Source organism: Suricata suricatta, chromosome 6 (genome assembly GCF_006229205.1).
Source record: "Suricata suricatta isolate VVHF042 chromosome 6, meerkat_22Aug2017_6uvM2_HiC, whole genome shotgun sequence".
NCBI lineage: Eukaryota > Metazoa > Chordata > Mammalia > Carnivora > Herpestidae > Suricata > Suricata suricatta.
In genome coordinates, this window is record NC_043705.1 from 32,925,417 (window position 1) to 32,951,329 (window position 25,913).

The 25,913-nt window shown below is 43.0% G+C and overlaps 1 protein-coding gene across 5 annotated transcripts in view; it reads left to right on the forward strand.

The window, feature by feature from the left end:
- ARHGAP26 (Rho GTPase activating protein 26) overlaps nucleotides 1-25,913 on the forward strand; it is a 419,918-nt gene that overhangs the window by 317,610 nt on the left and 76,395 nt on the right. For all 5 annotated transcript variants that reach the window (XM_029942151.1, XM_029942152.1, XM_029942153.1 and 2 more), the window contains exons 19-20: nucleotides 11,548-11,686; nucleotides 25,007-25,160. In XM_029942151.1, the coding sequence (XP_029798011.1) occupies nucleotides 11,548-11,686; nucleotides 25,007-25,160 (293 nt within the window). The remainder of the gene's footprint in view (nucleotides 1-11,547; nucleotides 11,687-25,006; nucleotides 25,161-25,913) is intronic.

A 25,913-nucleotide genomic window follows, 5' to 3' on the forward strand; every position in this document is an offset into this window, starting at 1 on the left:
TAAACAAGATGATATATAAAGAACTTAGTCAAGAGTCTGGCATGAAGTAAGGTCCATTAATGGAAAAACCATTGTTTTTAGCAGTCTTGACAGAGTTCTCTGAAAATAGAGCCCAAGTCCATCTCTAAATGTCGCATGTTCTCCTCTCCCAAAATAATATTTTTATAACTTAATCTTTTCTTGAATAAACTATTAAATGTTGAGAAAGATAGGTGAGGAATGAGCAGTTTGATCATGTCCCATCTCCCCAAAGGGCAGTGTCTAATGATTTTTGAACTATAAGTCTTTTGAGGGTCTTGGGGCCTTCAAAGCCAGCATGGGTATTCCAAAGTTGCACAATATAGAAAAGGACCAGAAAGTGCTAAAACAATATTGAACTTTGTATAAACAAGCCACCATCCTGCCTAGGGCACAAAACACAGAAATAGAAATGAAATATGAAGTGCATGGTCAGGCCTGTAAGTATATGGGCAAGAACTGGTGGAAAATACACATCTGGTTTGGTGGATTATAAATTATGTTTCTCTCTGCTGTGTACTCATTAAGGTTCCTACAGCATTAAGAGAGTAGTACAGTGCTTCATTGTATGCTTTCTTTCATTAGTCTATGCCCGAGAGTGGGATGAATCACAGTGAGGTTTTAAGTTCCTGTGGGAGACAGTGATGAAAGAGTATGAGTGAAAGCATTTCTGCACCAGAGTGCCTGTCTCCAGTCCTGAGGGAGCTAGTGTGCCACCTGGAGAGAAGTTTTTCATCTGGGGTCCATACTGGGCCGAAGTGTGCAAGACCTGGATGGGTACTTTATTCTGGGTAGAAAGGCCTTCATATTCATTGGGTTTGCATTTTTGGTAAAAACACCTTAAACTAAGTCCGCTAGACTCCTTTTTACATGTACCTTTAGGGCTGGTCTAGCATAAAATGAGCACTTGTTAGACTGACCTAACAGAAATCCTAAGCATCCATGGCCATCCTCTGGCCCCTCGCTTTCTGGAGATGATGCTTTAGATTAATTTCTTCCCATCAGAACTGAACCTCAGTCATCAAACTCAGAGTACTTTTGTGTCCTCAGAGGACTCTTGTCAGAGACTTGTTTTTTAAAATAAACTATTAAGATCTTAGTTAATATTGAATGGCATTCTCTTACAGGTATGACTATAATTTTCTAGAAACATGCATGCATATACAAATGTCTGTGAGTGACGACTTTTCTAACTAGCATTGCAAGTAGGACAAAATTCAACGGCATCTTTCCAACCTGTCCCCTGGTAAGAAGCTTGCAGTAGTATATGCCCTCTTGCTTGAAACAAATCCGAATACAGGTCCTAAATAATGTTCCCTGCAATTACTGGCATAATCCTCTGTCGTGTTGTTAAGAACATTTTATAGAAGGTATTGACTTGGTCCCTGGGAATAAAATTAGGAGGCACCCAATAATAGAAGATAGTACCAAGAGAGGGTATAGAAGCCTAGGGATCTAGCCATTGGAGACACACACATGTGTACACACACACACACAGAATCTTAAGATTTTCAATTATCTATTCCTGCATAAAAATCATCTCCAAACCTAGTTGCTTAAATAGCATGGATTTTTTTTCCTCTCAGTTCTGTGGGTCAGAAATTTGAGGAGGGCTCCTGTGTATCCCATGTGGTATCTGGTGGAATAGTTGACTGCAGCTGGATGATCCAAGATGGCCTTAGTCCACATCTCTGAAACCTGGGTACTAGCTGTCGTCTCAGACACCTTGATCCTCTTCGCTCGGGCCTCTCTCTGTGTGTCTCCGTGTGATCCCTCCTCACATGGTAGTGTAGGCCAAACTATGGAGCTGGCCAACAGAGACGCCACAAGGGCTTGCAAGGCGTAGGCCTGGAATAGACAGTGTTGCTTCCGTCACACTCTGTTGGTTGAAGCAAGTCACCAGGCTTGCCAGATTGACGGGGTGGGAAATAGAACCCAGCTCCACTGGGAGAAGCGCTGTGCGCATAGAGGTGAAGGAGAGGGTGTGGGCCGCTGTCTGTGCAGCTGTTCTCCCATAATGCCTCACCTCACACGCCTGGAGGTTTGCATGTAGTTTCTGTTGGAGAAGGAGTGCTCTCCTTGGAGAGTCTTGCCCTAAAAACAGGCACCCTTCAGTATTTTTTTTTTTTTTTTACAGAAAACGCTCTTCTCCTTCTCCTCAACATTGCCATTTTTTACAGATCCAGGGGACATTTGGTGATACTGACAAGTCAGTCCTCAAATACCCTTTGAAGCCTCAGTGTGGGGAGCTAACTCATCAATGTCTAAAACTGGAAAAACATCTTTGTCGTTAAAATTGACATTTAAAAGAGAGAGGGGCGGAGGATAATTGCTAGCCAGAAAATTCAGTTTCTTTTACCTGATGAAGCATCTTTTCTGTAGAGAAGGAAAAAGGCTTCTGTGTTTGAACTGGCTTAAGCATATGGCTAAAGCATATGGCCAGAAACACTGTCCCTCACCTCCCCCCACGCAGATCCAGTGAGCAGAGCACTGTTTGGAACAGTTGTAGGAAATGAATATCCCACAGTAAGTGGAGGCAGAGAGGAAGAAGCCAGAAGATAGCAATTATGTTTGGGGACTCATGGGGGAGCTTCCGTTTTCCATGTTTGGTAATATCTGCTGATATTACAACTGATATGTTGTAATATACATAGTCTAGAAGTAATGATGGCAGCAGTAGTTAACTTTTTAAAAATGTTTGTTTATTTTTGAGAGGAAGAGAGAAAGCACGTGAGTGAGGGAGGGGCAGAAAGAGAGGGAGACACAGAATTCAAAGCAGGCTGCAAGATCTAAGCTGTGAGCACAGAGCCCGATGTGGGGCTCGAACCCACGAACCGTGAGAGCATGACCTGAACCGAAGTCGGACGCTCAACCAACTGAGTCACCGGTGCCCCAGCAGTAGTTAAGCTTTTATTTATTGCTTCTTGTCTGCAAAATAATGTGCCAAGCAGTTTTGTATCCATCATATCATTTAATTTTTGTAAGGTCGATATTTTTACCTCTCATTTACAAAGTATGACCCTGATGTGTACACAGTTTAAGAGACAGCCTTTAGGAGAGGAACTAGGGCTGAACTGCTTTCACAACTCAAGCGATTCAGATTTGTTCTAGTTTGTCTCTGTGCAGTGCACTTTTTGAGCACCTACTGTTGGCTGCAAATGAGTAAGATGGGACCTTTTTCCCAAGACGCTCTGATTTTATCAGGGTACAACTAAGAATGATACTGTCTGCTAAGTGGCATCCAATAAGACAAGTAAAGTGTATGGCATCACTGAGGAGAAATCATTTAATTTTCCTGGTATTAGGCTCAGACAGATGAAGATGTTTTCTAGGCAGAGAAAGAGTTAAGACAAGGGGGATCACCTTCCAGGGGACTGTCAGTCAATCAGGATTAACGAACTCTTGTGTATTAAAATTTGCATGGTTGTGAAAGAATTGTGGGTTGTATGTTAACACTGGTGGGAGAAGCTGCCAAAAACGGTTGGCTTTACCTATTGTCAGGAGTCTGTGGGAAAGGGTTTGCGTTTATTCCTGAAAAATGAGAGCTGTCAGGTTTCCAGGTAAAGGGGTGAAATGATTGTATCAGCGCTTTAGGAAGACATCCCTGGAAGCTGAACCAAATTGCACACTGATCATCGATATCAAAATCACTTGTTACATAAAGCACAGAATCTATATAGTTGACCATACAGTTGTAAACTTGTGGCTTTATATAAAAAAAGGTCTCCGAGTGTAACTTTTGGCTTACAGCCTTATCACAAGGTGGACTAAGATCCTAATGGATTTTATTTGCTTCTTCTTGAGACCTAAAGAGGAACAGACTTAAGAGACTGCCTTTTTTTTTTTTAAACCTGTAGTCACATTTCAAAGGGGAAAGATGTTAAGTCTTGCCATGCTTGATTTAAGGTAACAATCTGTTGTGTAAAATCATCATTTCTGTATGGACACAATCTTCGCCAATCTCACAGCTTATGTGTGTCAGCCTTAAAACATCAAGCAGGCCAATACTTAGAGTTACAGTGGCAAGTCCTAATATTTATATGCTGCTAGTTAATATACTAAAAATGGTGAGTGCTGTCATGTCTAAGGTGCCCCAAAACCCAGGAATTTTGCTACTTTTATTTATTTGTTTGTTTATATGTTTGTTTGAGAACAAACTTGCCAATAACTTTAAAATTTTAGATATTTGGGAAAAGCAATCACAGCTAGGAAACAAACTGCTTTCTTTTTATAGTTTTAGTTAAACATGAAATCTCAGGTTAATTACGTATGTGTGTGTGTTACATCTTCCTATTAAATTATGACCTGTACTAGTAGGATTGGACCCACTCTTTCTGTAATGGTTCACAGTATTTCTTTTTTTTTTATGTTTATTTTTAAGAGACAGAATGTGAGTGGGGGAGGGTCAGAGAGAGAGGGAGACACAGGATCTGAAGCAGGCTTCAGGCACTGTGTTGTCAGCCCACGCGGGGCTCGAACTCACAAGGAGTGAGATCATGACCTGAGCCAAAGTCAGATGCTTGACCAACTGAGCCACCCAAATGCCCCAGTCCATGATACTTCTTTTGGCTGTGACGCTCTAAAGGGTTTCTGCACATGACAAAGAATGAGAGTGTGCACATGTGCCCGTGCATCACATGCTTTAATCAGCATTGCCCCTTTTAATGCCTGTTGATTTTTTACAAAAGAAATCACCATAATTCTTCTCCCAATTCATCAGTTTACTTTGGAAGAGGTAAGAGAGTTGATCTCTGAGTTGTTAATTCTTAGAAATTCCCAAAGGTGCCCCCTTTTAAGGTATATTAACTTTGAATCTTCCATGACAAGGGGAAGAGGTGGTAACCATGGTCGCCCCCCCCCCCAAAACTAGTATAAACACCAAGGCCTCAGCAACCTTGCATTCCTATTGGAATGGCAGTGTCTTTCAATGTGGTTGTCTTGATTTGAGTTGATTTGGGCTCACCAAACTACCTTGATGTGCTTTGACCAAAATATTGGTGGAATTGAAATCCACTGCACCATTGTCCAGGTTTATGCACAAAAGGAACATCAGCTAATAAAATACAGTTGATTTGAACCATTGCTGTCAACTGGCAGTCGTTTGGTAGTTTTATTTCATATTCTTGATATTGCAAGCTGTTGTTGACATGCAACATTAATGATGATGATAGAGACTGGAAATTATGGGAATTAATGGGGAGTTAATCTTGTATCTTATGATAGTGGCATCCTCTACATGTTCATTGATTTTTAATTTTTGTTAGCTTTCTTTCCATTCATTCTGAGTGTACTTTTTTTTGGTTCTGCCCATGTTAGGTTTAAAAGTAAGCTAGATGGACTTGTACGGTGGGCTGGAATGCTTCTGTCACAGCCCTTTTTTCTCCTCTTGAATGTCAAGTGCTGTGCAAGTTACTCTTCAATTATGTGATAAAGTTGTGGATCTGAACATGTATATTCCTTCCCAATAAGCCCCAGATAAACCAGTCCTTGTTTGAATGTGTAGCTCCTTTAATGTTGCTCAAATAAGGGTGGAATTTTGTTAGGTTTTCATCTATTCCTTTCTGTCAGCAAAGTGAACAAGAAATAGAATCTTTTTGGAGATAGTGAAAATCCTAGCATCCCATGGATTACCCATGCTATCTATTTATGCCCTCCGTTACTAAGTGGAATTGGTTTCTTTTTGAAGGCCTGTTAATAAAACTCCCAAGCTGCTTTGTAAATGGGTTGATCCCTCTGCCAAAATGCTGATAGCAATAGAACATCGGACTTCAATTTGTCCTCAAAAACCCTCTCTGTAGGTGTAGCCCATGAATTTGGTTTCTTAACTTACTATAAATTAGCACTGACTTGTCTGTATTTCCCATGGAAAGGCACTGGGTTTGCAGCTTCTCCGGCCCTACGCAGCCTGGCTGCACTGTCTGCCCAGGAGAAGGAGTGGGTAGTGTGTGAGCCCCGCACCGTAGTCCCAGCCTTCTGCTCCCAAAGCAGACAGTCCTCACATAAAACAAGCCCAGATTTGTTGATCCTTTAATACTTGGAACTGATGCATTTGTGTCTCAGGAAAAAACTCAGGCTCTTCTGTTTTGCTTTGTAATCCCCAGGCCTCTGTGGTTGATTTATTGTCTGAGAGCTACTTTGCAGCAGACCAGGAACTCTTCATCATGACCTAATTTTCCCCCCATAAAAATCACAGCACATAATAAAGAGTGTACCCCACACATTATAGGGAAGCTCCTAATCCTTGTAAATTACAGGAGCATGTAATGAATGGGGCCAGAAAAGGTGTAAAAATGTACACATACATGTGCCATGACTAAAAACAAATTTAGCAAGTGTCCATGGTCTACAGTGTCAAGATGGGCCTCAGGCAGGCAGGGGGCCGGGAAGTGAAATTTGTATTTTGTAGACGATGCAAGGGAAAAGAACAGGAAATTTTAACATTGCTGTAAGCAGTTAAGATCGATGTTTTGCAAAGAGCAGTAATTAAATTTGCACTTATAAATTAAATCCTTGTGTCCTGACTGCAAATAATTATTTGTTGAGTCTCCACTTATTTCCCTTCTTCCACTTTTTTATTGAATGCAGTCATATCTCTTGAACACTGAGTGTCAAACTGTGTTAGGAGCTTCAGGCTTCACCACAGTCCTGGGAGTTTCTACAGATGAGGCATCTGAAGGTCAGAGAGTTACACAACTTGTTCAGAGTCCCAGAACTACTAGTAAGCAACTAAAGTCAGCTCCACTGAACTGTAAAACTTGTAATCTTATTTTGTCCTCTGTCTCTCAAATTAATCATAGGTATAAAGACCACACGTGGTTAAGATCCAGACAGTCCTGCTAAGTCTTCAGTCCAGCTACATGCCAGTGAGTGACCTTGGACAAATCAGTTCATCTCCCTGAGTCTTAGTTTCCCCACCTTCCCTATGCCAAGAGTAATAGTACCTTTTTAACAGATTATTCTGAGTAAAAATAATGAGATAATTCATGTAGACAACCTAGCACAATGAGCCCTCAATACATTTTGGTTATTTTATTGTTATTTTTACTACTACTACCTCTTGCCCATTTTAGGTTGCTTGTGCTAAGCGCTTCATGTGCCTTAGCTTTTCAGTAGCTCTGTGAGGCAGGCATGGGATCTTCCTCAGAGGGGGTTGAGGCTTTTGCCTGAGTTGAACACAAGTCTGTCTAGTCCCAAAGCCTTCTTGCTTTCAGCCCCTAGGACAACTGTACTTTTTGTCCCCATGTGACAGTGATGCTAATTATCAGGGATGGTGAGGTCAGTGCAGCTGTAGGTGTTGCCCACTGAGTAAAGCAGCAGAACTCGGACTCCACCCGGGTCTTTGTGACTGCAGAGGCCAAAGCGCTCTGACAACTCTCCTGACCACAGCTTAAGGAGAAACAGGAGCTTGGTATTTATGGGTCTGCTAATTCCACTTAGAGGAAGCTTGAAATTGAGAATATTTGGAAGAGTATCCAAAGTTGTATTTTTATTTTACAGTTTTATACCTCAGTAGCTTCCATAAGGTTTATGGCCTTCCCATTAACTTTTTTTTTTTTTTAACGATTATTTACTTTTGCAAGAGTACATAAGCGAGGGAGGGGCAAACAGTGAGGAGGATGGAGGATCCGAAGCAGGCTCTGCACTGACAGTAGTGAGCCCAGTGCGGGGCTTGAACTGACAAACTGTGAGATCATGATCTCAGCCACACTCAGACACTCAACCCACTGAACCAGCCAAGTGCCCCAGCTTTCCCCAAAACTTTTATTTCTAAGGCGTTCCTAACGAAGTCAGAATTCATTTGTAAGTTTGGATGGAATTAACAGGCCACTTGGGGCACAGAATAAATCCCCGCCCCCTTATGTATTAATTAATGTCTCTGTGACATGAGTGGGTTGTTGCGGCCACATGGTAGAGTTCCATAAATCCATCATTTGTAGATGATGGGAACTCACCCTTCCATCATTCAGCAGAGCCATTTGTTCACTAATTCTTCTCAACAGAACAAAGGACACCTCATTGGATTTTCTTGAAATTATGTCTTCCACACGAAATAGGATTGGAGTAACCAAAAAAAAAAAAAAAACCGTGGAAAATTCAGATTTGCAGCAGAATTCCAAATTGAGCTTTTGGCACAGAGACAAACTCTTGGCCTGCTTAGAAGGTGGCCAGGCAATAGTCATTCTTGTTTAAGTTTCAGAGTTAAATGAACAACAGTATTTTGGGAATGACTTCTCAGACTCCTTAATGTAAGTTTGTATCATCTGTGCTGATGTGGTTGCGTGGTCTCGTTTGCAGAGGTGCCGATGCGCTTTTGGAAACATGTGTTATCACAGTGGTCATAGGCTTGTGTCCGGCACTTTGCGTCGTCAGCAGCCTGGGCCTGCCTCAGGTCGAGACCCGGAGAGCTGGCCTTCAGGACTGTAGTTCTCACCCAAACTGGGTCTGCTTTGCTCAATTTCCTTTAAAAGAAAGCTACCCATGTGCAAGAATGAAGTACTCTCCTGTGTTCCCACATCTCTTCCTGCTCGGTTGTGTATCAGCATTGCTTCAGAAGCAATTTTTCATGCATCTGCCGAAATCCACGACCTTTCCTCACAACTAAGTCTTCTCTGTTTCTCCAGCATTTCCTACAGTTTTTAGGAAGGAGTACAGCCTCACCTTTTTGGTGACAGTTGGAATTAAAATGTGTATACAGTATCTCTGTGCCCATTTTGTTGTACGAGGAACTCCAGAACTTGGAGTCTAGACGTAAAGGGGCAGAGGCCTTGCACAAAGTTTGAATTCATTTTCAGATGTTTTCAGCTCTAGGGATGGCCAAGAGTGCTGTACTGGAGACCAGAGGCAGAAGGGTGCTGAGAGGCACCCTGACTTGTTGAAATTCATGCTCATGTGTCTGGGGCATGGTTTCTGTACTGAAGATGAGCTGGCAGTCTGAGCTGAAAGAAGAGTGATGGCCGACGAAGTTAGGAGTGCAGATGGGAGAAGCCACAGCCCTAGATTCCTGTTCGAACCCCTCTCCTGCTCAGCGGTGCAGCCAGTCAGCAAGTCTCCCCCATGCCGTGTTCACTGTACTTTATATGCTGAGTTGACCCATGGCTTAGAGGTCATGGAAGTACCTAGCACAGCGCCTGGCAGGCAGGCACAGATGATCACATACAGGAGCGAGGTTTAAATGTTCGTGGGATTGGTGTGCCATGAGGTGGTCACCCAGGAGCAGCCTCGCAGCTCAGTGTTGTTTGGGGAACACGGTAAAAGGGAGGAAGCCTCTAGAAGGCTGTGGTTCTTGAGCTCATCACGAAACCATCATTTCTTTTCACTTCCCTTGCAGATACTCAGAAGGAGGCCTGTACGCATGCATAGCGCTAGGACTTATTTTTAGGGGTGCACGGTCCTCTGGAATCCAGGACATTTCTGTTGTTTTTGCTTGAACTGCCCTTCTCTTCTTACCCCCTCTTCCCGCTTGAACTCAGCTATGTTGTGATTCTGTTTATTTTGTTGAAAATTCAGTCCCCTCAGGAAAATATGATAATGCTGTTTTCAGGCAGCTGTGTTTGGGAGCGAGACTGACTTAACCAGCTGGCGGGCATCATTGGAGCCCAAGGACTTGCCAGCCCATGGAGAACAGCTGTTTTGGCTAAAATTCTCATCATTCTTATGACTTTGCTTTCTATATATCAGTTTCAGGGTTCCACTTATAAACGAATGCACAAAGAAGAGAGGGCCATTAGTCTGTGGTGTGTCTAATGCCATCCATAGTTGAAGGAAGTGGGGTGCCTCTACCTTCCTCTTGTTACTCATGATGTTGAGAATGAGGAAATCCAGGAGGTGAGCTCCAGAGTGAGAGATGATAATGAGTGGATCAACAAATATTGATAGCTTAATTCAGTAAGGTTGTTATATAACCATTAAGAATCACATTAAGTATTTTTTTTTAACGTGTATTTACTTTTGAGAGATAGAAAGCGCGAGCAGGGTAGGGGCAGAGAGAGAGAGGGAGACACAGAATCCAAAGCAGGCTCCAAGCTTTCAGCACAGGGCCCATTGCAGGGGTCGAACCCATGAACCGTGAGAGCATGACCTGAGCTGAAGTCAGACACTTACCTGAGTGAGCCACCCAAGGGCCCTAAAATATTTTTTAAAGAAGGAAGGACTGTGGAAATATAATGTTAGATGTATAGGCTACAAAACTATGTAGATTATATAATCCCAGTTAGGGAAGATGTTTTTGTGACAATAAATGAGATAATCCCCCAAAGCACTTAACTTAGCATCTGGCACGGCACATGGTCAATAAACCACAGCTACCGATGTGATCTCTCCAACCATGGGGAACACATTGACCTCATGCAGTGTCAGACCCAGAGTATGAAGTAAATGCTCAAAAGATCTTTCTTGATTGAATAAATTAGTGTTCCTATTTTTATATGCATTTGAAAAGAAATCAAGAAAAATCTAGGGAGACAGCTTTCTGGGTTATCTGTAAATTATATCCATAATGGTGGCAGCTTAACCTCTCTGCCTGGGGCCTTCATTATAAATGGTGCAGGCAGGACCTATTTATCCAAATCATTGAGAACTGAATGAGCCACATGTAAAACACGTGCAGTGACTAATCCCTAGGGAACTGACATAATGTGGTGGCCACGGTAATCATGGTGAGCACTCTAGATGTGTAGCTGTTTCATAATCCTACCAAACTTGTATCTGTAAAAAGAAAAAAATTGTCATGAGTTTTGTCTGTTGTTTTCTTATGTTTTACCCAGGCCCTTTTTTTTTTTTTTAATGAAAGCTAAACAGAGAAAAGTCTATAAGAAAACTCAAATGCTTATAGTAGTTATCTCTGAGTAGTAGAGTTGGGAAGGTTTTTCTCTTTTAGTTTTTCTTGATGCTTTTCTACATTTTCCAGATTGTCTGTAGTGCTGGTTACTTTTGTCATCAACCTTCCCTCCCTTTTAAATAAGAAATCTCTCAGCATCAGGTGGGACACAGAGCTGCTGAACTGGAAAGCAGGCTTCATCTAAGGATGTCTGAGGACCCAGAACTGGTGGCCTGCTCTGGACTTCTTCTTGGAATGTTATTTAAATGCATGTTTCACATTCTAAAGAAAGTTGGGAAGTAGTCATTAAGAACTGGCCAATAGAACCAGTGAGGAAAAGTAAAGAGGTTTTGATTCATTGGTTCTGGATTAAAGGTAGTCAAAAAACTCAAAGTATTGGTAATAGACCATGGCTTGTATTTGGCACAGTGGTTCCCATTTCTCCTGCAGAGGACAACTGAGAGAAGATCAGGGCAAGTGACAGCAGAAGGGGCTAGAAATGGAAGGAAATAGTCCCCAGACTCCAGGACATGCTTCTGAAAGAAACTGTTCACTGTCCGTTCTGACAGATGTTTCAAGTGAAATCCTGAGCCAATGCTGGTGGTCTTTTCAGGCCTTTTCCTTGCTGATTCTTTGATACCACCACCCCTTCGGTTGCGCTTGCTCTCCCGCTCACAGTAGCGTGTAACCCTTTGGTGAACCTTTACTTGCAGATATTTAACACCGTGCCTGATATGCCTCTCACCAATGCCCAGCTGCACCTGTCCCGGAAGAAGAGCAGTGACTCCAAGCCCCCTTCCTGCAGCGAGAGGCCCCTGACGCTCTTCCACGCCATGCAGTCAGCAGAGAAACGTAAGTCCCCCACTCAGGGCCACCAAGGTGCTCACAAGATGTCCCATGCCACCTCCCACCTGCTCAGGGTGCACACCTCCAGGCTCCCTCTGTGCGTGCCTGCCCTGCGTGTCCTTGAGGATGGTGTATGGCTGTGCTTTCACGGGTGTCATTGCCAAGGAAGCCTGGTAGGACAGGAAGCAGTGTTAGAGAATGAAAGCCAAGGGCCCCTTGCTGATCAGGATTCTCTTTCCAGAACTCCTCTGGGCAAACAGCTGAGCGTTACTGCTTCCTGCTCCACAGCAGGAGCTCTGCTCCGGCATCACTTCACTGGCCCCATTTTTGTTCACGGCTCTCACTGAACCAGTTTCCTTTTGTCAGATTGTAATTAAATGCTTATTAGTGCAAGTCACCTGCTCCACTAGAAGGTGGCTCTGAGGGCTGGCCCTTGCTTTGCTCCTCTTCCTGCTCCACCTCACAGGGCCTGGCATGGAGTGGACACTTACTCAATGTGTGACCTTAATCACTGAATTAATTAGAGAATGATGCCTTCTCTGATCTAAGCCACAGAACATTATTACCTCAGTCTTACTGAATTTTCTTTTCATGTCAGAACTGTGTTCTTTGCTGTCATCAGGTGACTGGGCCCTAAAATACTGAGGCTTGTTTGAGCTTCTGTACTAAGAGAATGGGGTGGTGTTGAGGGCTCACGTTCCACCTGGAGTCCCCTGAGACCTTGTGCCGGCAGCAACACACAGGCAAGCCTGTGACCTTGCAGCCTCTGTTTGCTCATCTGTGCAGTAGGGACAGAGTGCCTACCATAAAGGGGTTTGTTAAGGATTAAGTGAAGTTTTGCATTTAAACATCTGGCACAAGTCCTAGGCTTGGCAAGGGCTGAGAGCTGAGAGCTGCCGCTGTTATAACTAGTTATTGTTTAATCACTTGCAAATACCAAGGCTAAGTCTTTCACACAGCCGACACTTACACAGGGCCTACAAGGGACTGGCAATATACAAATAGGATCTTGTCTTCAATGTGCTCACAAGTGAGCGAGGGGAGGAGACAAGTGAGTGGATCATGGTAGGTCACCGCAGTAAGCCCCCTCCCAGAGAGGCTTCCATTCACAGAGGCCGTGGAACCTGTGATGGTTGGGAGCACCCACTGGCATGGGACTGCTGGGCTGCTAGCTCTGGGCAAGTTACCTAGCATCTCAGAGCCTCAGGCTTCTGCTCTGGAGGACAGGGATAACAGCTTCTCCCTCATAGGGTTGTTGTGAAGATTTCCTTAAGGTTAGTTAATTCCTGAAAGAATTTCTAAGAGAAAGGATATGCACAGTTTTGGGGTTCTGACCCCTATGGGGTTGAGTTCTTTTCCAGCGGTAGCCTGTGTTGCTCTTAAATATCTGACTCGGGTCCTTCTCCCTTCAGCCTGCAGATGACCGGGGCCCATCTGAGTGTAGTAGGGAGCACTCAGAATAGGACTGGTCTCACCCACACCTTCTATGAACAGGGCATTCAGCTGTGGGGGGATGCGTTTCCCACATTTCCAGGAGAGCCACGGTTCCCTCATGTTTTGCACTAAGCATTCAACAGTGTAGATTAGGACCAAAGCAGAGGCAGCTTTGGGACAGGTCTAAAAGCATACTCAGGGAACATGTAAGGAAGAAGATGGAGATGAGAGAATCAATTAGATCCGGACGCAAGATTAATTTTATCGCATGAGGTAGAGGGTGAAAGTTAAGGATGTGTGAAAACAGGTGCAGCGAAGCTGCAGAACGGGCTGTCGTGTCCCTGTCTGCACTGTGGATGGAAGGACGGAAGGATGGAAGGTGGGAACACAGTAAAGCAGCCTATCTTTCCTCCGAATGTTAGGAAGTGTGCCCTGGAAACGGGACTGGGACCTCTATACACCCAGATATTTGAGGGGTGCTTAGATTTCCTTCCTGCCTCAGAGAAGAAGCATTTTCATTGAAAAGGATGTGGGTGTGCATATATTCACAGACTTTTTATAGTTTGTTTTGGAACTCACTTTTTTCTTGAGAGACTAGAATGACACCCAAGCTGGCTTGGAAAGCACCGTAGGAGGGGCTGAGTGAGCTGACACTGAAGGGAAGACTGGCCAGGAGCTGGAAGGTTCTGTGCGCACCCCACCCCAGGCTGTAACTCAGCCACCCCTCATGGTTAGAGGAGCAGGTGACGGCACCGTCATGCTTGCACACACCTGATCCTTCCCTCTATTTGTGGATAAAAATGGAAGGCTACTTTATCAAAGCGGTTGGCTGAATTTACTCTGTAGAATTGACATACAAATAAACACCACCAATAATTAGTGGGGGAAAATTTTGTATATTTCCATATGATGATGTTTTTCAGTTTAAGGGAACTTGCACTATTTAGTTACTTCCCAAACTTGAATCATACGCATAGACCTTCATTAGCTCTTTGGCCCTCAACTACATAATTCATACGCTGTTGTTTGAATGCATTTATTTAAATTGATCTTAAAGCCGCTCACTTCTTTACATGGCTTCATCCTACTTACTGAAATGTCTAAAAACATGAATCTGGTGGTCTCACTGGTTTACTTCATAATCTACATTAAACATGTAACCATTAAGATAAAGAATGTTCATCTGACCTCTTACTTCCCACCTTTGAAACACGTATCACGGTTTGGAATCTGCAGATCTTGCTCTGAAGTTTTGAGTGACTCCGTTTCTTTCTCTTCATGTACATCTCAAATTTCTATTGACTAGAGTTGGGTTCCGATACTGTCAGTTGGCTGTTCTTTCACTGGGGATGCACATTGTTAACCTGTCACTTCTGTGCTGTGCACTTTTGGTTCCTAGGACACCTGTCTGGCTTTGATGTGACCTTACCTTTCTTCAGGTTCTAGCCACAGAGAAAAATCTGGTTAGAGGGATTGCTCTTGTATAGACACACGAGCACATTTTCACATAGCTCTTCTGTACCGTGACACTTAGCAGATGACATTTTTCAGATCCCCATTTCTTCTTATTTCCACCTGAGTTCAATTATGCTTTTCTCCTCACTGATGTATTTGTACTTGAGTATTTTCTCTGTATTGCATTAGTCAACCCTCTCTTCAGTCCCTGTTGAGATGTTTAATGGGCCTCAGACTCCTAGCATAGCTCTCTTGGATGCTTCCTTTGAGAGGCTCTATTGTGGATCATCAGCACACATTTTTCTCTCCCATCTCTGCATTGCCCCCACTCTGCACAGAAGACGCTTGTCTTAGACGCGAATCTGTGCCAACACCCTTGGCCTCAGGTTACAGGTTGCCACTCTTTTCCCAGAGAGGTTCATAGGTTCAGTCCTCTGTCTTTGTACTTCAGGCTTCAGGAAGCATATGGCATATTAGCTGATGCTCCTGAGTATGGGTCTTGTTTTCCAGAAGGAGTTTTTTCTTCTGTGTAAAATAGACCCATTGGGTCCCAGCACCTCCACAAGATTCTTCAGCTTTAATCTATGGGTATTAGTGAAATATTCTCCTGGGGGCATCTTCCCTTTCCCTGAAGGTAGTGATATCTTAATGATGGCCATATTCTCCTCCCAGAATGAGAAGCTAGATGCTTTCTCCTGCTCTGTGTTGGGTGGGGACTTTGGTCAGTCCCAAGGCAGCGCATATACAATCAGTGTGTGGTGGAAGAGGGACTAGGAATGAAATGGGAGCAGTCTCTGAGATAAAAACTTGGTAGAAGGGCACCTTGGCAGATCAGTCAGTGGAGCATCCAACCTCAGCTCAGGTCATGATCTCGGGGTTCATGGGTTCAAGCCCCTGCATTGGCCTCTGCCCTGACCGTGCTGGTACTGCTTTGAGCTCTGTGTCTTCCTCTCTCTCTCTCTCTCTCTCCCAAAAATAAATAAAAATTTAAAAATGAAGAAACTTCGTGGGAAATAAGGACAGGAATTGATGGAGAAAATACAGGATGTAGAAACATAGCAACAAATGCGAGTCACTAAATATTGTCAGTGAAGAGGGGACCAGAAATCCAAGTTGTATGTAGGTGGTCAAGGAATGCTTTCTGAAAGGTAGAATTCTGAGTAAGATGCTAAAGGAAATGAGTCATAGTCTCGCACAAAGGACAGAAGAGTGCTGTAATGCTCTACAGAGGGAACATGGAATAGTCTTTCTATAAGTAGCAGAGGGTAGCTCTTGTCTCTCAAACTGAGGATTGTGGAAAGCTATGTCCCCATTTGAACTTTGAAAACATTCTCCTGTAGAAATCAATTTTTTTTGTTAATGTATGTTTAATACATACATGGCTCTTTAATTTATCAAGTGATTTCTCATACTAAGCACTGTGCATAGCAACACGACTTTATAATTATATAACACAGGTACTGTCCCCATTTGGGACAACGGATGAAGATAAAATTTATACTACATGACGTACTCAGGATCACACAGCAACAAAGTAGGTTTGAATCCAGTTGTTCTGACTTCAGAGCTACACTATTATCCAGTGATTATACTGCCTTCTGGTTTCAGCTTGTGGGGTTGTTCTCAAGGAAATGTGGATCTGTTTGCTTTTGTGACCTAACCTTCAAACCCAACCTTAATTCTAAGGGGAAATATTTCCAGTTCTCCTTATGAATCTGGAGTTGAAACTTCCATTAAGTGAGAGATCTGCCAATACATAGCTTGGGGGTGGGAGTGGAGGGCTGGTGTGGAAGGATAAGTGAATGCATTTGGTGAAGAATCTTGAGACCAAGTTAGATCTGAACCTCATTCAGTAACAACAGCAATCAAAGTTAAAATTATTATCCCTCACCCAACATGGCAGACAGCCTGCTAAGCACATCCTTACATCATTTCATTCTCACAACGGCCATCACCCCACCTGGTGAGGCAGGTTCCCCCTCCCCACACTTCATAGACAAGTAAACTCACACTCCAGAGGTTAAGTGGTCACCCAGTTGGTAGAGTGCTGAGGAGAAATTTGTGCCCAGGTGATGTTCCTTCCCCATGCCAGGTTGTCTCCAAAAGGGTGCCTCTGTCAGTTCTTGAGCCCCGGAAGTGAAAATCTTTTTAGACTGAATTACAGAAGTAGTAAGAGCCATCTGTCCTAGCATCCCACTGTGCCATGGGGGCACTTGAACCATCTTGAACGGATTTTTCCATATGCAAACCAGCAGGCAGCCGCCTCTCCAGATCTTGCATCAACTCTGCAGAGAGCAGGCTGCATTCAGAGGGGCCTTTCATTTGCTGGCCAAGGAATTCACTGTGAGTTGCACTCACAGAACAAACGGAACAAGGTTTTTTCAGCTGCTCTGGCAGGTGAATGGTAGCAAAGGAGATGGCTGTTGAGTCTCCAGGGCGCCACACAGATACATCATCCAGCAGAAATCGGAGTGGTATATCGAGGTGAAAGGTACTGACATAGTAGCTGTAGTTAAGCTGGACGACTGTAGGGGTGGGGGCAGAGGATTAGAGGGAACCAGCCACCAGATCTGGTGCCTTTCAGAGTTCCTCCAAGTGATCACGAGCTGACATTCATCACCGATTTTTGTCCCAGATGTTTAGTACTTACACCAAGGTGCTGGAACCTGTTTCTTGGAACAGTGGTTCTTAAACTTCATATACATTTGACTCGCATAAGGAGCTTGTTAAAAATACGGATCCTTGGTCCCTTCCCAGGTACAATCTGAATCAGGAGGTCTCTCCAGTCAGACTGCATTGTTTCAGTGCCATCTCTGCGCCGTAGCTGCTCCGAGACTTGGGATGCATTACTTTTCCTTTCCGAACCTCCATTTGCTAATCTGTAAAATCAGTCACTAATAACAGCTTCCTTGGAGGGCAGTTACCATGATGAAGTGAGCCAGTGCACGTGCATGTTAGTGATTGACCGTGGGCCTAGAACATAGTAAGCGCCTAATAAACGTTAGCTACGATCACGATGGTTATCATCAGGCTATAGTTTTACATTAGGTTTGACTGAGCAAGTACTCCCTCTCTGGATCTCGCAGTTTCCAGAGAAGAGGCCCATATGTGAGGGTATTGCAGAGTCACCCTGGCCCCAGAGAGAGCTGTTCTGGTGCTTGAATTCAAATATATCAGCAGCTGGGATGAGTTGGTGGCCTGGGGGGTGGGAATGGATTCTTGGGCTTTGTTTTACATGGATCACGCTAACTAGCTGCTGGATTATAGCTCTCATTATTTCTTTTAGCCAATATAATTCATCCTGGACCCTTTCCCAGACAGACCCAGTGAGAGGCTAAGAATTCAGCTCATATACTTCTCATTTGTGTCTTCCTGGTTGAAAAATAACTGGGAATTCATAGTATTCAAAGGCATATTACATAATGCCTTTCTCCCAGCACTCAAAGCTGTGGCATGTGCCTTTTCTCTGGTTGCCTCTGCAGATCCCAGCTGCTCGGGACACACCTGTTTGTTTTGGCAGGTGACATGTTTATCCACATGGATGCCTACTGTCACATGGACTGTAAGGTGTAATGTGGCTCTTGGCTAAATTATACATTGTGACCATGTGTGACTGAAAACCACGTAGTTGATGTGGCCATTTAAAAAATGATGCCCTGGAAAGCTAATGGCAAGAAAAAATCTCAAGGTAGATCATTAAATGAAAAAAAAAAGCATATTATAGGCTCCTATCTCTGGCTTTATCACTAAGTGAACAAAGCAAGTAACTCAACTGTAGTTATGATGTTATACTATTTGGTTAAAAGTATGTATATGTAGGTTTCTATGTATAGAAAAATGACTGGACATTTACACACCAAAATACGTATGGAATATTTGTATGCTTTTCTGTACTTTGGAAATTGGAGAGGACTGCATCTTTATTATGTATTGACCAATTTTTACATCACTAAAAACAAACTACCTATTCACATATTCCTTTACTATCCCAAGCCCATTTTTTAATGAGTCATGGTATAAAAATAAGTAAACATAGCATTTTCTGTTTGCTAATGAGCAATAATATAAGCATTCTGTAGTGGATTCCGTCACTTATCAGGGAGCCAGAGATTAAAGAAAGAATGTCCCTACTCCAAAGAAACTACTCAGCTGGGGGGGAAAGGCTTTGTTGTATGTAGTAGAGAATCTGTTTAACTCTGATCCTTCATCCCTGGTTCAGCCACATGTAGACATTTGTTCGTACTTTGTGGTTTTGGAAATGGTGGTGTTTCAGGGGTGGGCTTCTCCACTGTGCCTCTCTGCCTCTTTCCTGTGAATCATTTCAGTCCTGGGCCAGCTGTAATGATTCCCCCATTCTCTCGTGAAACCCAGTTTTACTGGCTTTCTTTCCCTTTGCAGAGAAAAGGGTTATTATGAGCAGCCTCAGTAGGAAAAAAAAGTCAGTCACTATGCATAGGACCAAAATTGGTATTTTTGTTGGGGACAACCTGCCAAAAGTTGTAATGCCGTGTACTGTGTCCTATGGTCAAAACAACACGTTGCCCACATTTTTTACTCACCAATTCACTATTTAGTCCGTCATTGCCCAATCTGCTTTTTAGGACTGTTTTTTGAAACACTGCCCAAAATGTTCTTATGTGCCCAAACACATTGCTCAGACTGCTTTTTAAGATTATTTTTATCATAGGGACTGACACCAGGTCAGCATGAAATCATACCACCTCAGATTTTAGTGCCGCTTGGCACGCCACTGTTATCAGGAACGAAAACTACGAGGGAAAAAAATTGCTTCAGAAAGTCTGATTCTAAGCTTCTCATGTACTTGGGTGTTTCCCAGAGATGGTAAACTCAGAAATTGCTGTGCACTCATCATTTTTTATTGCAAAATTCATTAAGCTGCCATACTATTATCATCCTATCTTGTCAGGATGATACATTGCAGTCTTCATTGCAAAACTTTAATAAGCAGGAGAAAGTACACCTCTCTCCCTACCGCAGCAAGGGAAAGCCTCTGGGCATAGTGCTTTTGTCTTTGTATTTTTTGTCTCAAGCCTGTGCCTTTGCAGAACTTCCGTCAGTCTGGTAACTCCCTTTCCTCCCTGTTTGATCGTGTAGACAGCGTGTCCCCCTCCTTGGGCTCTATGAGGCATCATGCTCTGCTCTTAAAGAACATTTCTCTTCCCTCATTTGACTGCTAGGTCTCAGACATCATGGGAAGATGATGTTAGCCCCTATTCTGACAGAGGTCCATGCGTGGTGGGAAACCTCCCCCAGAATGACGTTGCAAGTCTGTGTTTCCTATTTATCCCCCCATCCTGTGTATTCAGTGGGCCAGAGTGTCCAGGCTTGCTGAGACCTCTGAATTCGGTTTGGTTCTGCATGTGCGTTCCTGGCCTTGTCTCCGGGTTCTGTGATAAACAGAGACCCTGCCTTTTGTGGGTGGGGTGGGGGTGGGGAGGGAGTGCCATTAGAGTGAGCAGGAATCACTTGGTAAATATGGAAAGGGAGGTTGCTTAGCTCCCAGATTTCCATGGCAACCCCCAGAACAAGTACAATATCACCAAAATTATTCTCTGGCTTTCTTTTTTTAGTGGCAGTGATTTGGTTGCATAGTCCTATTTTTCCGCTCCTGATTTGTACAAAAAAACACAGAGTCTGCCCACTATAACCATTACTTTGGTTTCAAGGACATTAGTGGTGCCTGTCCGAAGCACCTGAAAATTCAGTCACACAGAACTACCTCTTTCTGTGCTAGAAGAATACGTTTTGATGGCTTATTGTCACCTTATATTTATTATTTGCCCTACACCCATTCATGGAGCTTTAGTGAACACCATGCATGGGCCAGGTGCCAGGAATGTGTACCTGACGCTGACCTCACACGTCACTGTAACAGACGCTTGACGTGTCCTTTATGCCCCTGCCTTCAGTAGTTTGCATTTCTAAAGCCCCAGGACCATGTTTCATTAAGCACTCTTCATAGAATGTGTGTTCATAAAAACATCCAGTGCTTACCCACACATGTTTACAGTTGTTTGGGGACTTATTTTATCATTTCCTTGCTCTGAGCCCCTGTTTTCTGTGACTGAAATGAAGAGAGGTTCTTGTTGACCAACATGTTTGAAGAAAGCAAGCATCCCCGTGGACCTGAAGCAGTTGAGGCATACTCCTGAGTTGTGGGCTTTCTTTCACTTTTGGTCATTTAAGTGGTTCTCTCTGATGCTATTGATTTGACTCATAACTGTAGTTGTTTGTCTTTTTCAGTCTCCTAGCCTGTAATTTCCTTTTCTTCAGCAATGTAATTGTCATCAGTCCTTCTTAGACCTTCTGATGACGATGCCGGAACTGGCTTGAATCATCAGTGTCTCGAACAGGTCCGGCTCTGATATTTGAACAATTTGGTTAATTTAATTTTTAAAAACTGTGCTTGAGACTGCTGTTCTCATTATGTTTTTCTGTTAGGGCAAGTACTCATTTGCCCACCTGTCGAAGTTCCCCATTTGGAATGACATTACTGAGCCATGTTCTCTTTGATTTTTAATTTGTGCCCAGTGCTTTAGAATTTGTCTTGATATAGTTTGTTATATAACCACTAAAACATTTGATTGGCTGTTGGTTTTATTCTCTACCTCTTCTCTGGACTGACTGCCACTGTCCTGCTCCCTCTCAGTGACACACTGGTCAGTGTTTCAGCTCAGAAGTCTGCCCATCCCTAGAAGCTCTCAGTCTCTCTGTTCAAGGTCTTGTGTCCAATAAAACTGTAGTGGTTTTACAGTCAAAGAGTGCCAGGTTTCCAGATTTCCTTACCACAGGGTCCATCAAGGCATACCAGTAAAGAGTCTGACTCTTCATATGCGTATTTGGCTATCTTCACTGCAAAACTATAAAGTTTTACGATTACATTTTTTGGTGTGTTTTCTTGTTGGACAAAGGACTCCTTGATCTTGTGCTTTTGTTGTCATTTTGTTATAGGTTATGCATATTTGTAAGGCCTGAGATACCTAAATGTAAGTCAAAATAGAATCTCATAAAGGATTTATTTCCTCCCATCCAAGTACTAACCAGGCCCGACCCTGCTTAGCTTCAGAGATCAGACAAGATTGGGCGCCTTCAGGGTGGTATGGCCGTAGACAGGATTTATTTCCTAAAAACAAATTCTGATGACCTCCACTGAATGAGATACTGGAAATCCTTGATTTCAATTTGGGAATAGCCACTCATTTAATTCTTTTGGCTTTCTAGTCCAGGAAGGGCCAGGCTCTCACTGTCCATCCCTGTCTTCATTCCCATGTGGGTTCATTTCAGACAGATGTCAGTTTCCATATGTAGCAGTCTTCTTGCTTCCTTCATGGAGAAAGCCAAACATCTTACCTAAGTCCCGTTTGTAGAATGAGATTCTTATGAGTGTTAGGATTCTGATAAAATATTTTATAAAATAAAGCATCTTCTTTTTTAAAATAGCTTACTGTCAAGTTGGCTAACATACAATGTATACAGTGTGCTCTTGGTTTTGGGGGAAGATTCCTGTGATACTTGCTTTTGTACTGGTTGTTGCAAAGCATCTTTATATAATTTTTTCAGTGGTGATTTCAAAGTTTTATCTGTCCAATGTTTAATCTAGGTTGCTTGAACCCTATCAGGGAAAGTAGACATATGAACAAATAAATAAGTGCACGTTAATAAATACTCTAATATGCATCTGACTAAAATACATGGAAATTAGTGTAGGGGTCCACTGTCTGGTGATGTGTTTTGTACTCAGTAAATACTTAATAAACATTTTTTGAATAGATGAAAATTGAAGAAGAGTCTATTTCAGATACTCTCTTTTTCTAATAGATAGTAAACAGGAAAAAAAAAGTCCCAATAATATTTTTTAAGAACTAATGTATTTTTAGCAAGGCATTTGTTTTTAATTTATAGTATCATAGCCCTCTTATGAGCAACTAAATATTATCACAGGAGAGATGTGAACTATGGTTATACTCTTCTACTTCCTGTGAATTCAGAGAATTAGGTCATGCAAACTTGTCAAGCTAGAGTTGATAAAACTTTTCATCTCTTCTTCCCTGTGAAGCAGAAATTGACAGAGTTGAACCCCAGAGAAGTGTTATCTATAGTCCCATTTTCTATATGGTGGTTTTGGGCTTCTCACAGTTTTTCAGAAATCTCTATAAGAGTAATTTGGGCAAAGGAAACTTTCACTTAGCTGATTCATACTGACGAGTGGCATATCCATGTTCTCAGTGATCCCCTATATGTAACTTTAGAGTTGTTTTTCTTCCTGATCACAAGTTCCCATTTAAAGGCGCTGGTCGTTCTCCTACATCTTGGCTCATTGTAACTCTTTTGGTTTCTGTTTCTTTGTTGCTGTTTCTGTTTGGAACTTAAGCTCTTGAAGTATAAATAGTTCTAAATCTCAGGAATCAAGTTAATAATCTCCTTTTTTATGTTTTGTTTTTTAATATATTTCAGTTCAGAAATGTCCCAGTAGCCTCATGGGATTTTTGACTCTTCTGTAGGGTTTTGTGAGGAATTTTTTAAGTTTATTTACTTATTCATTTTGAGAGAGAGTTTGTGTGTGAGCAGGGGAGGGGCAAAGAGAGAAAATCCCAAGCAGGCTTTGTCCTGTTAGCACAGAGCCTGAAGCAGGACTTGATCTCACAAACTGTGAGATGATGACCTGAGCCGAAATCAGGAGTCAGTTGTTTAATGTACTGAGCCACCTAAGCACCCTTCTTCTATAAGGTTTTAAAGATAGTATTGAGAATTTGCCAAGTTACTGGGGGCTTTGGGTGTGTGTGTGGGTGTGTGTGTGTGTGTGTGTGTGCGCGCGCGCGTGCACGCGCACGCACGTGTGCATATGTGTGTGTTTATTAAGTGTGAAAATTACTCTAATATCTCACAAGCATAATACATTTTTATGCACATGACTAGTGCAAATGGAAAAATATTTTTTATCACATCATTCCCTTGATTGCCTAAAGAGACCTGAGTTCAAATGTCAACCTCTAAGTTACCATGTCACTGAGTCCGGTCTGTCTTCTTAGGGATATGGTACACCTCTGGCACATTTCAAAGGTCCAGTGTGCATTAACCCAGATACACTATTTCCTGATAAGTGAATTGATTGCCTTCAACATCAGCTGATTTCATTATAGTGTATCTGTGTTGAATGTGGGACAAGAATGACCTTCCAAGTCTCTAATACTTCGCTACAGCAGTGGTGCCCATACCATTTGGCTAAATCATCCCCCAATTTTTTTCTTCATCACATGGTTCCAAGTTTTTAAAGATGGGAAGAAAAAGGGAGTTACTTTCTTAGAACAGTGTTCTGAAGTTTACAAAATGCATTCTTGCATATGATCCCACTTGATCCTCATGAACTCCTCAAGCTGTGCAAAGCAGCTGTCACTCTCCCCATTTGATAGATGCATTAACCAAGAAACAGAGTGAAAATTGCCTGAGGCCATTCAACCATTCAGGGGTGGAGTCTTGACAAGAACTCTGGTTTCTTCCCTACCTGCTTAGTAATACTCTCTAAGCCCTAATATGACTTCGTGGACTGTGTTCTTGGTGTTTTTATATGCAGACTACTCTGTAACCCTTACAGATCTGTTAATCAAAGAACTAACTTGAAGCTAGACATCAAATACATGGAGCTGGGGGCAACCCAGAATGGTTTGTCTTGGGCGTCGTCAGGAATTTAGATTGCAGAGTCATAAAGAAGTTGATGGCCAAGGAGTAGATATATTTTTTAATGTTTATTTATTTTTGAGAAAGAGAGCAAGACACAATGCAAGCAAGGGAGGGATAGAGAGACAGAGACACAGAATCTAAAGCAGGCTCTAGGCTCTGAGCCATCAGCACAAAGCCCGATGTTGGGCTCAAACTCACAAACCGAGGGATCATGACCTGAGCCAAAGTCGGAAGCCCAACCAACTGAGTCACCCAGGCACCCAGGAGTAGATATTTTATAGTGAAGTGCTGTAGAATTGGAGGTAGGACATGGCCCCAGCAATTAAAACCACTTTGGGAGTAAGAGTTTTAGAATAAAACATGAATGGCACAAAAACCAAGGGGTCTCTTTGAATGCAAGGGGCTATGAAGATTGCTCTTGTTTTGCCCATCTGCCAGTCAAATGAAGACACACAACTTCTGGTACAGTGGTAGAGCCATGAGGAAAATGGCTGGTCCCCATTGTCAGGCTGGTGAGGGGGGTGCGTTTGCTCGAATGTTGCAAGTCATGTACTCTCTTCTTTGCTTTCCTCTCCCTTTTCCACCTGTAATTCTGACCATTTCATGTGTCTTTTTCTTAGCTTTGTTGAGATCTCAATCCATTCCCATTGTTGATGATAAGTTTCTGTATATATGTAGGAACAAATTATCCCTATGAAATAATAGTAATTCGGGGCTTGTGGCCTTGTGTTTCCACAGAGGAACAAAGAAACAGCATTATCAATTCCAGTTTGGAATCTGTTGTCTCATCGAATGCCAACAGCATCCTTAATTCCAGCAGCAGCTTACAGCCCAACATGAACTCCAGTGACCCGGATGCCGATGCGCCCAAACCTACCCGGCCCAACTCTCTGTAAGTATGGTGTCCAGCTGCCTGTGACACAGTAGTTCCTGGCTGAGCCATTCCACCCGGAATTGGCCCTCTGGCCCCATCTAACTTGGAGCATTGTCCTATGAACATGATTTTAACCTTCTTCCTAAATGTGGAGCTTGGCTAGTTTGTTCTGGATTTTTTAAGCATCATCATCTCAGAGGGGAATCATCATTCTTAACATCCTGCTTCTTGGCCTTGGTGATCTTTGATTTACCATCCTGCTGAGATGGCTTTGGTGATGGCTACTGACTGTGCTGGCTGCTGGGCATGAAAAGCGATTTCTTTGAGTTTTACAAAACATCCAGGCACTATAGTAACTCAGTAGAAGCAAGTCTGCTTCACCCATTTATGTTGTCTTGGTTTCCCTTCTCCCTGATGATGTGGAGTATGTCCGGTGCTACCTCCGTGTCTCCTGCTAGAAAGAAGAGCCCCCCACGCCCAGGAGCCCTTTGAGTCTCCAGATCCTCAGACCTTAGCATGATTGTGATCACATACCAGAGACTAGAAAAGAGAAGCTTTTCTAGCTGAGAAAAGGCCCTTTTGGGGCTGCTTGTTCAGTCCTCCCTGGAGGAGAGCCACTGTGCGAGGGCCAGAAAGTCCTCCCTTGTGGTTTCCTCCCACATTGCTTAGCATGCTTCTTCAGACCAATGCATAAATCTTGTGAACTGGAGCCTTTGCAGAAAATATGTGAGGCCATGACCAGAACAGCTGGACTCTCAGCCTACAGTTGTA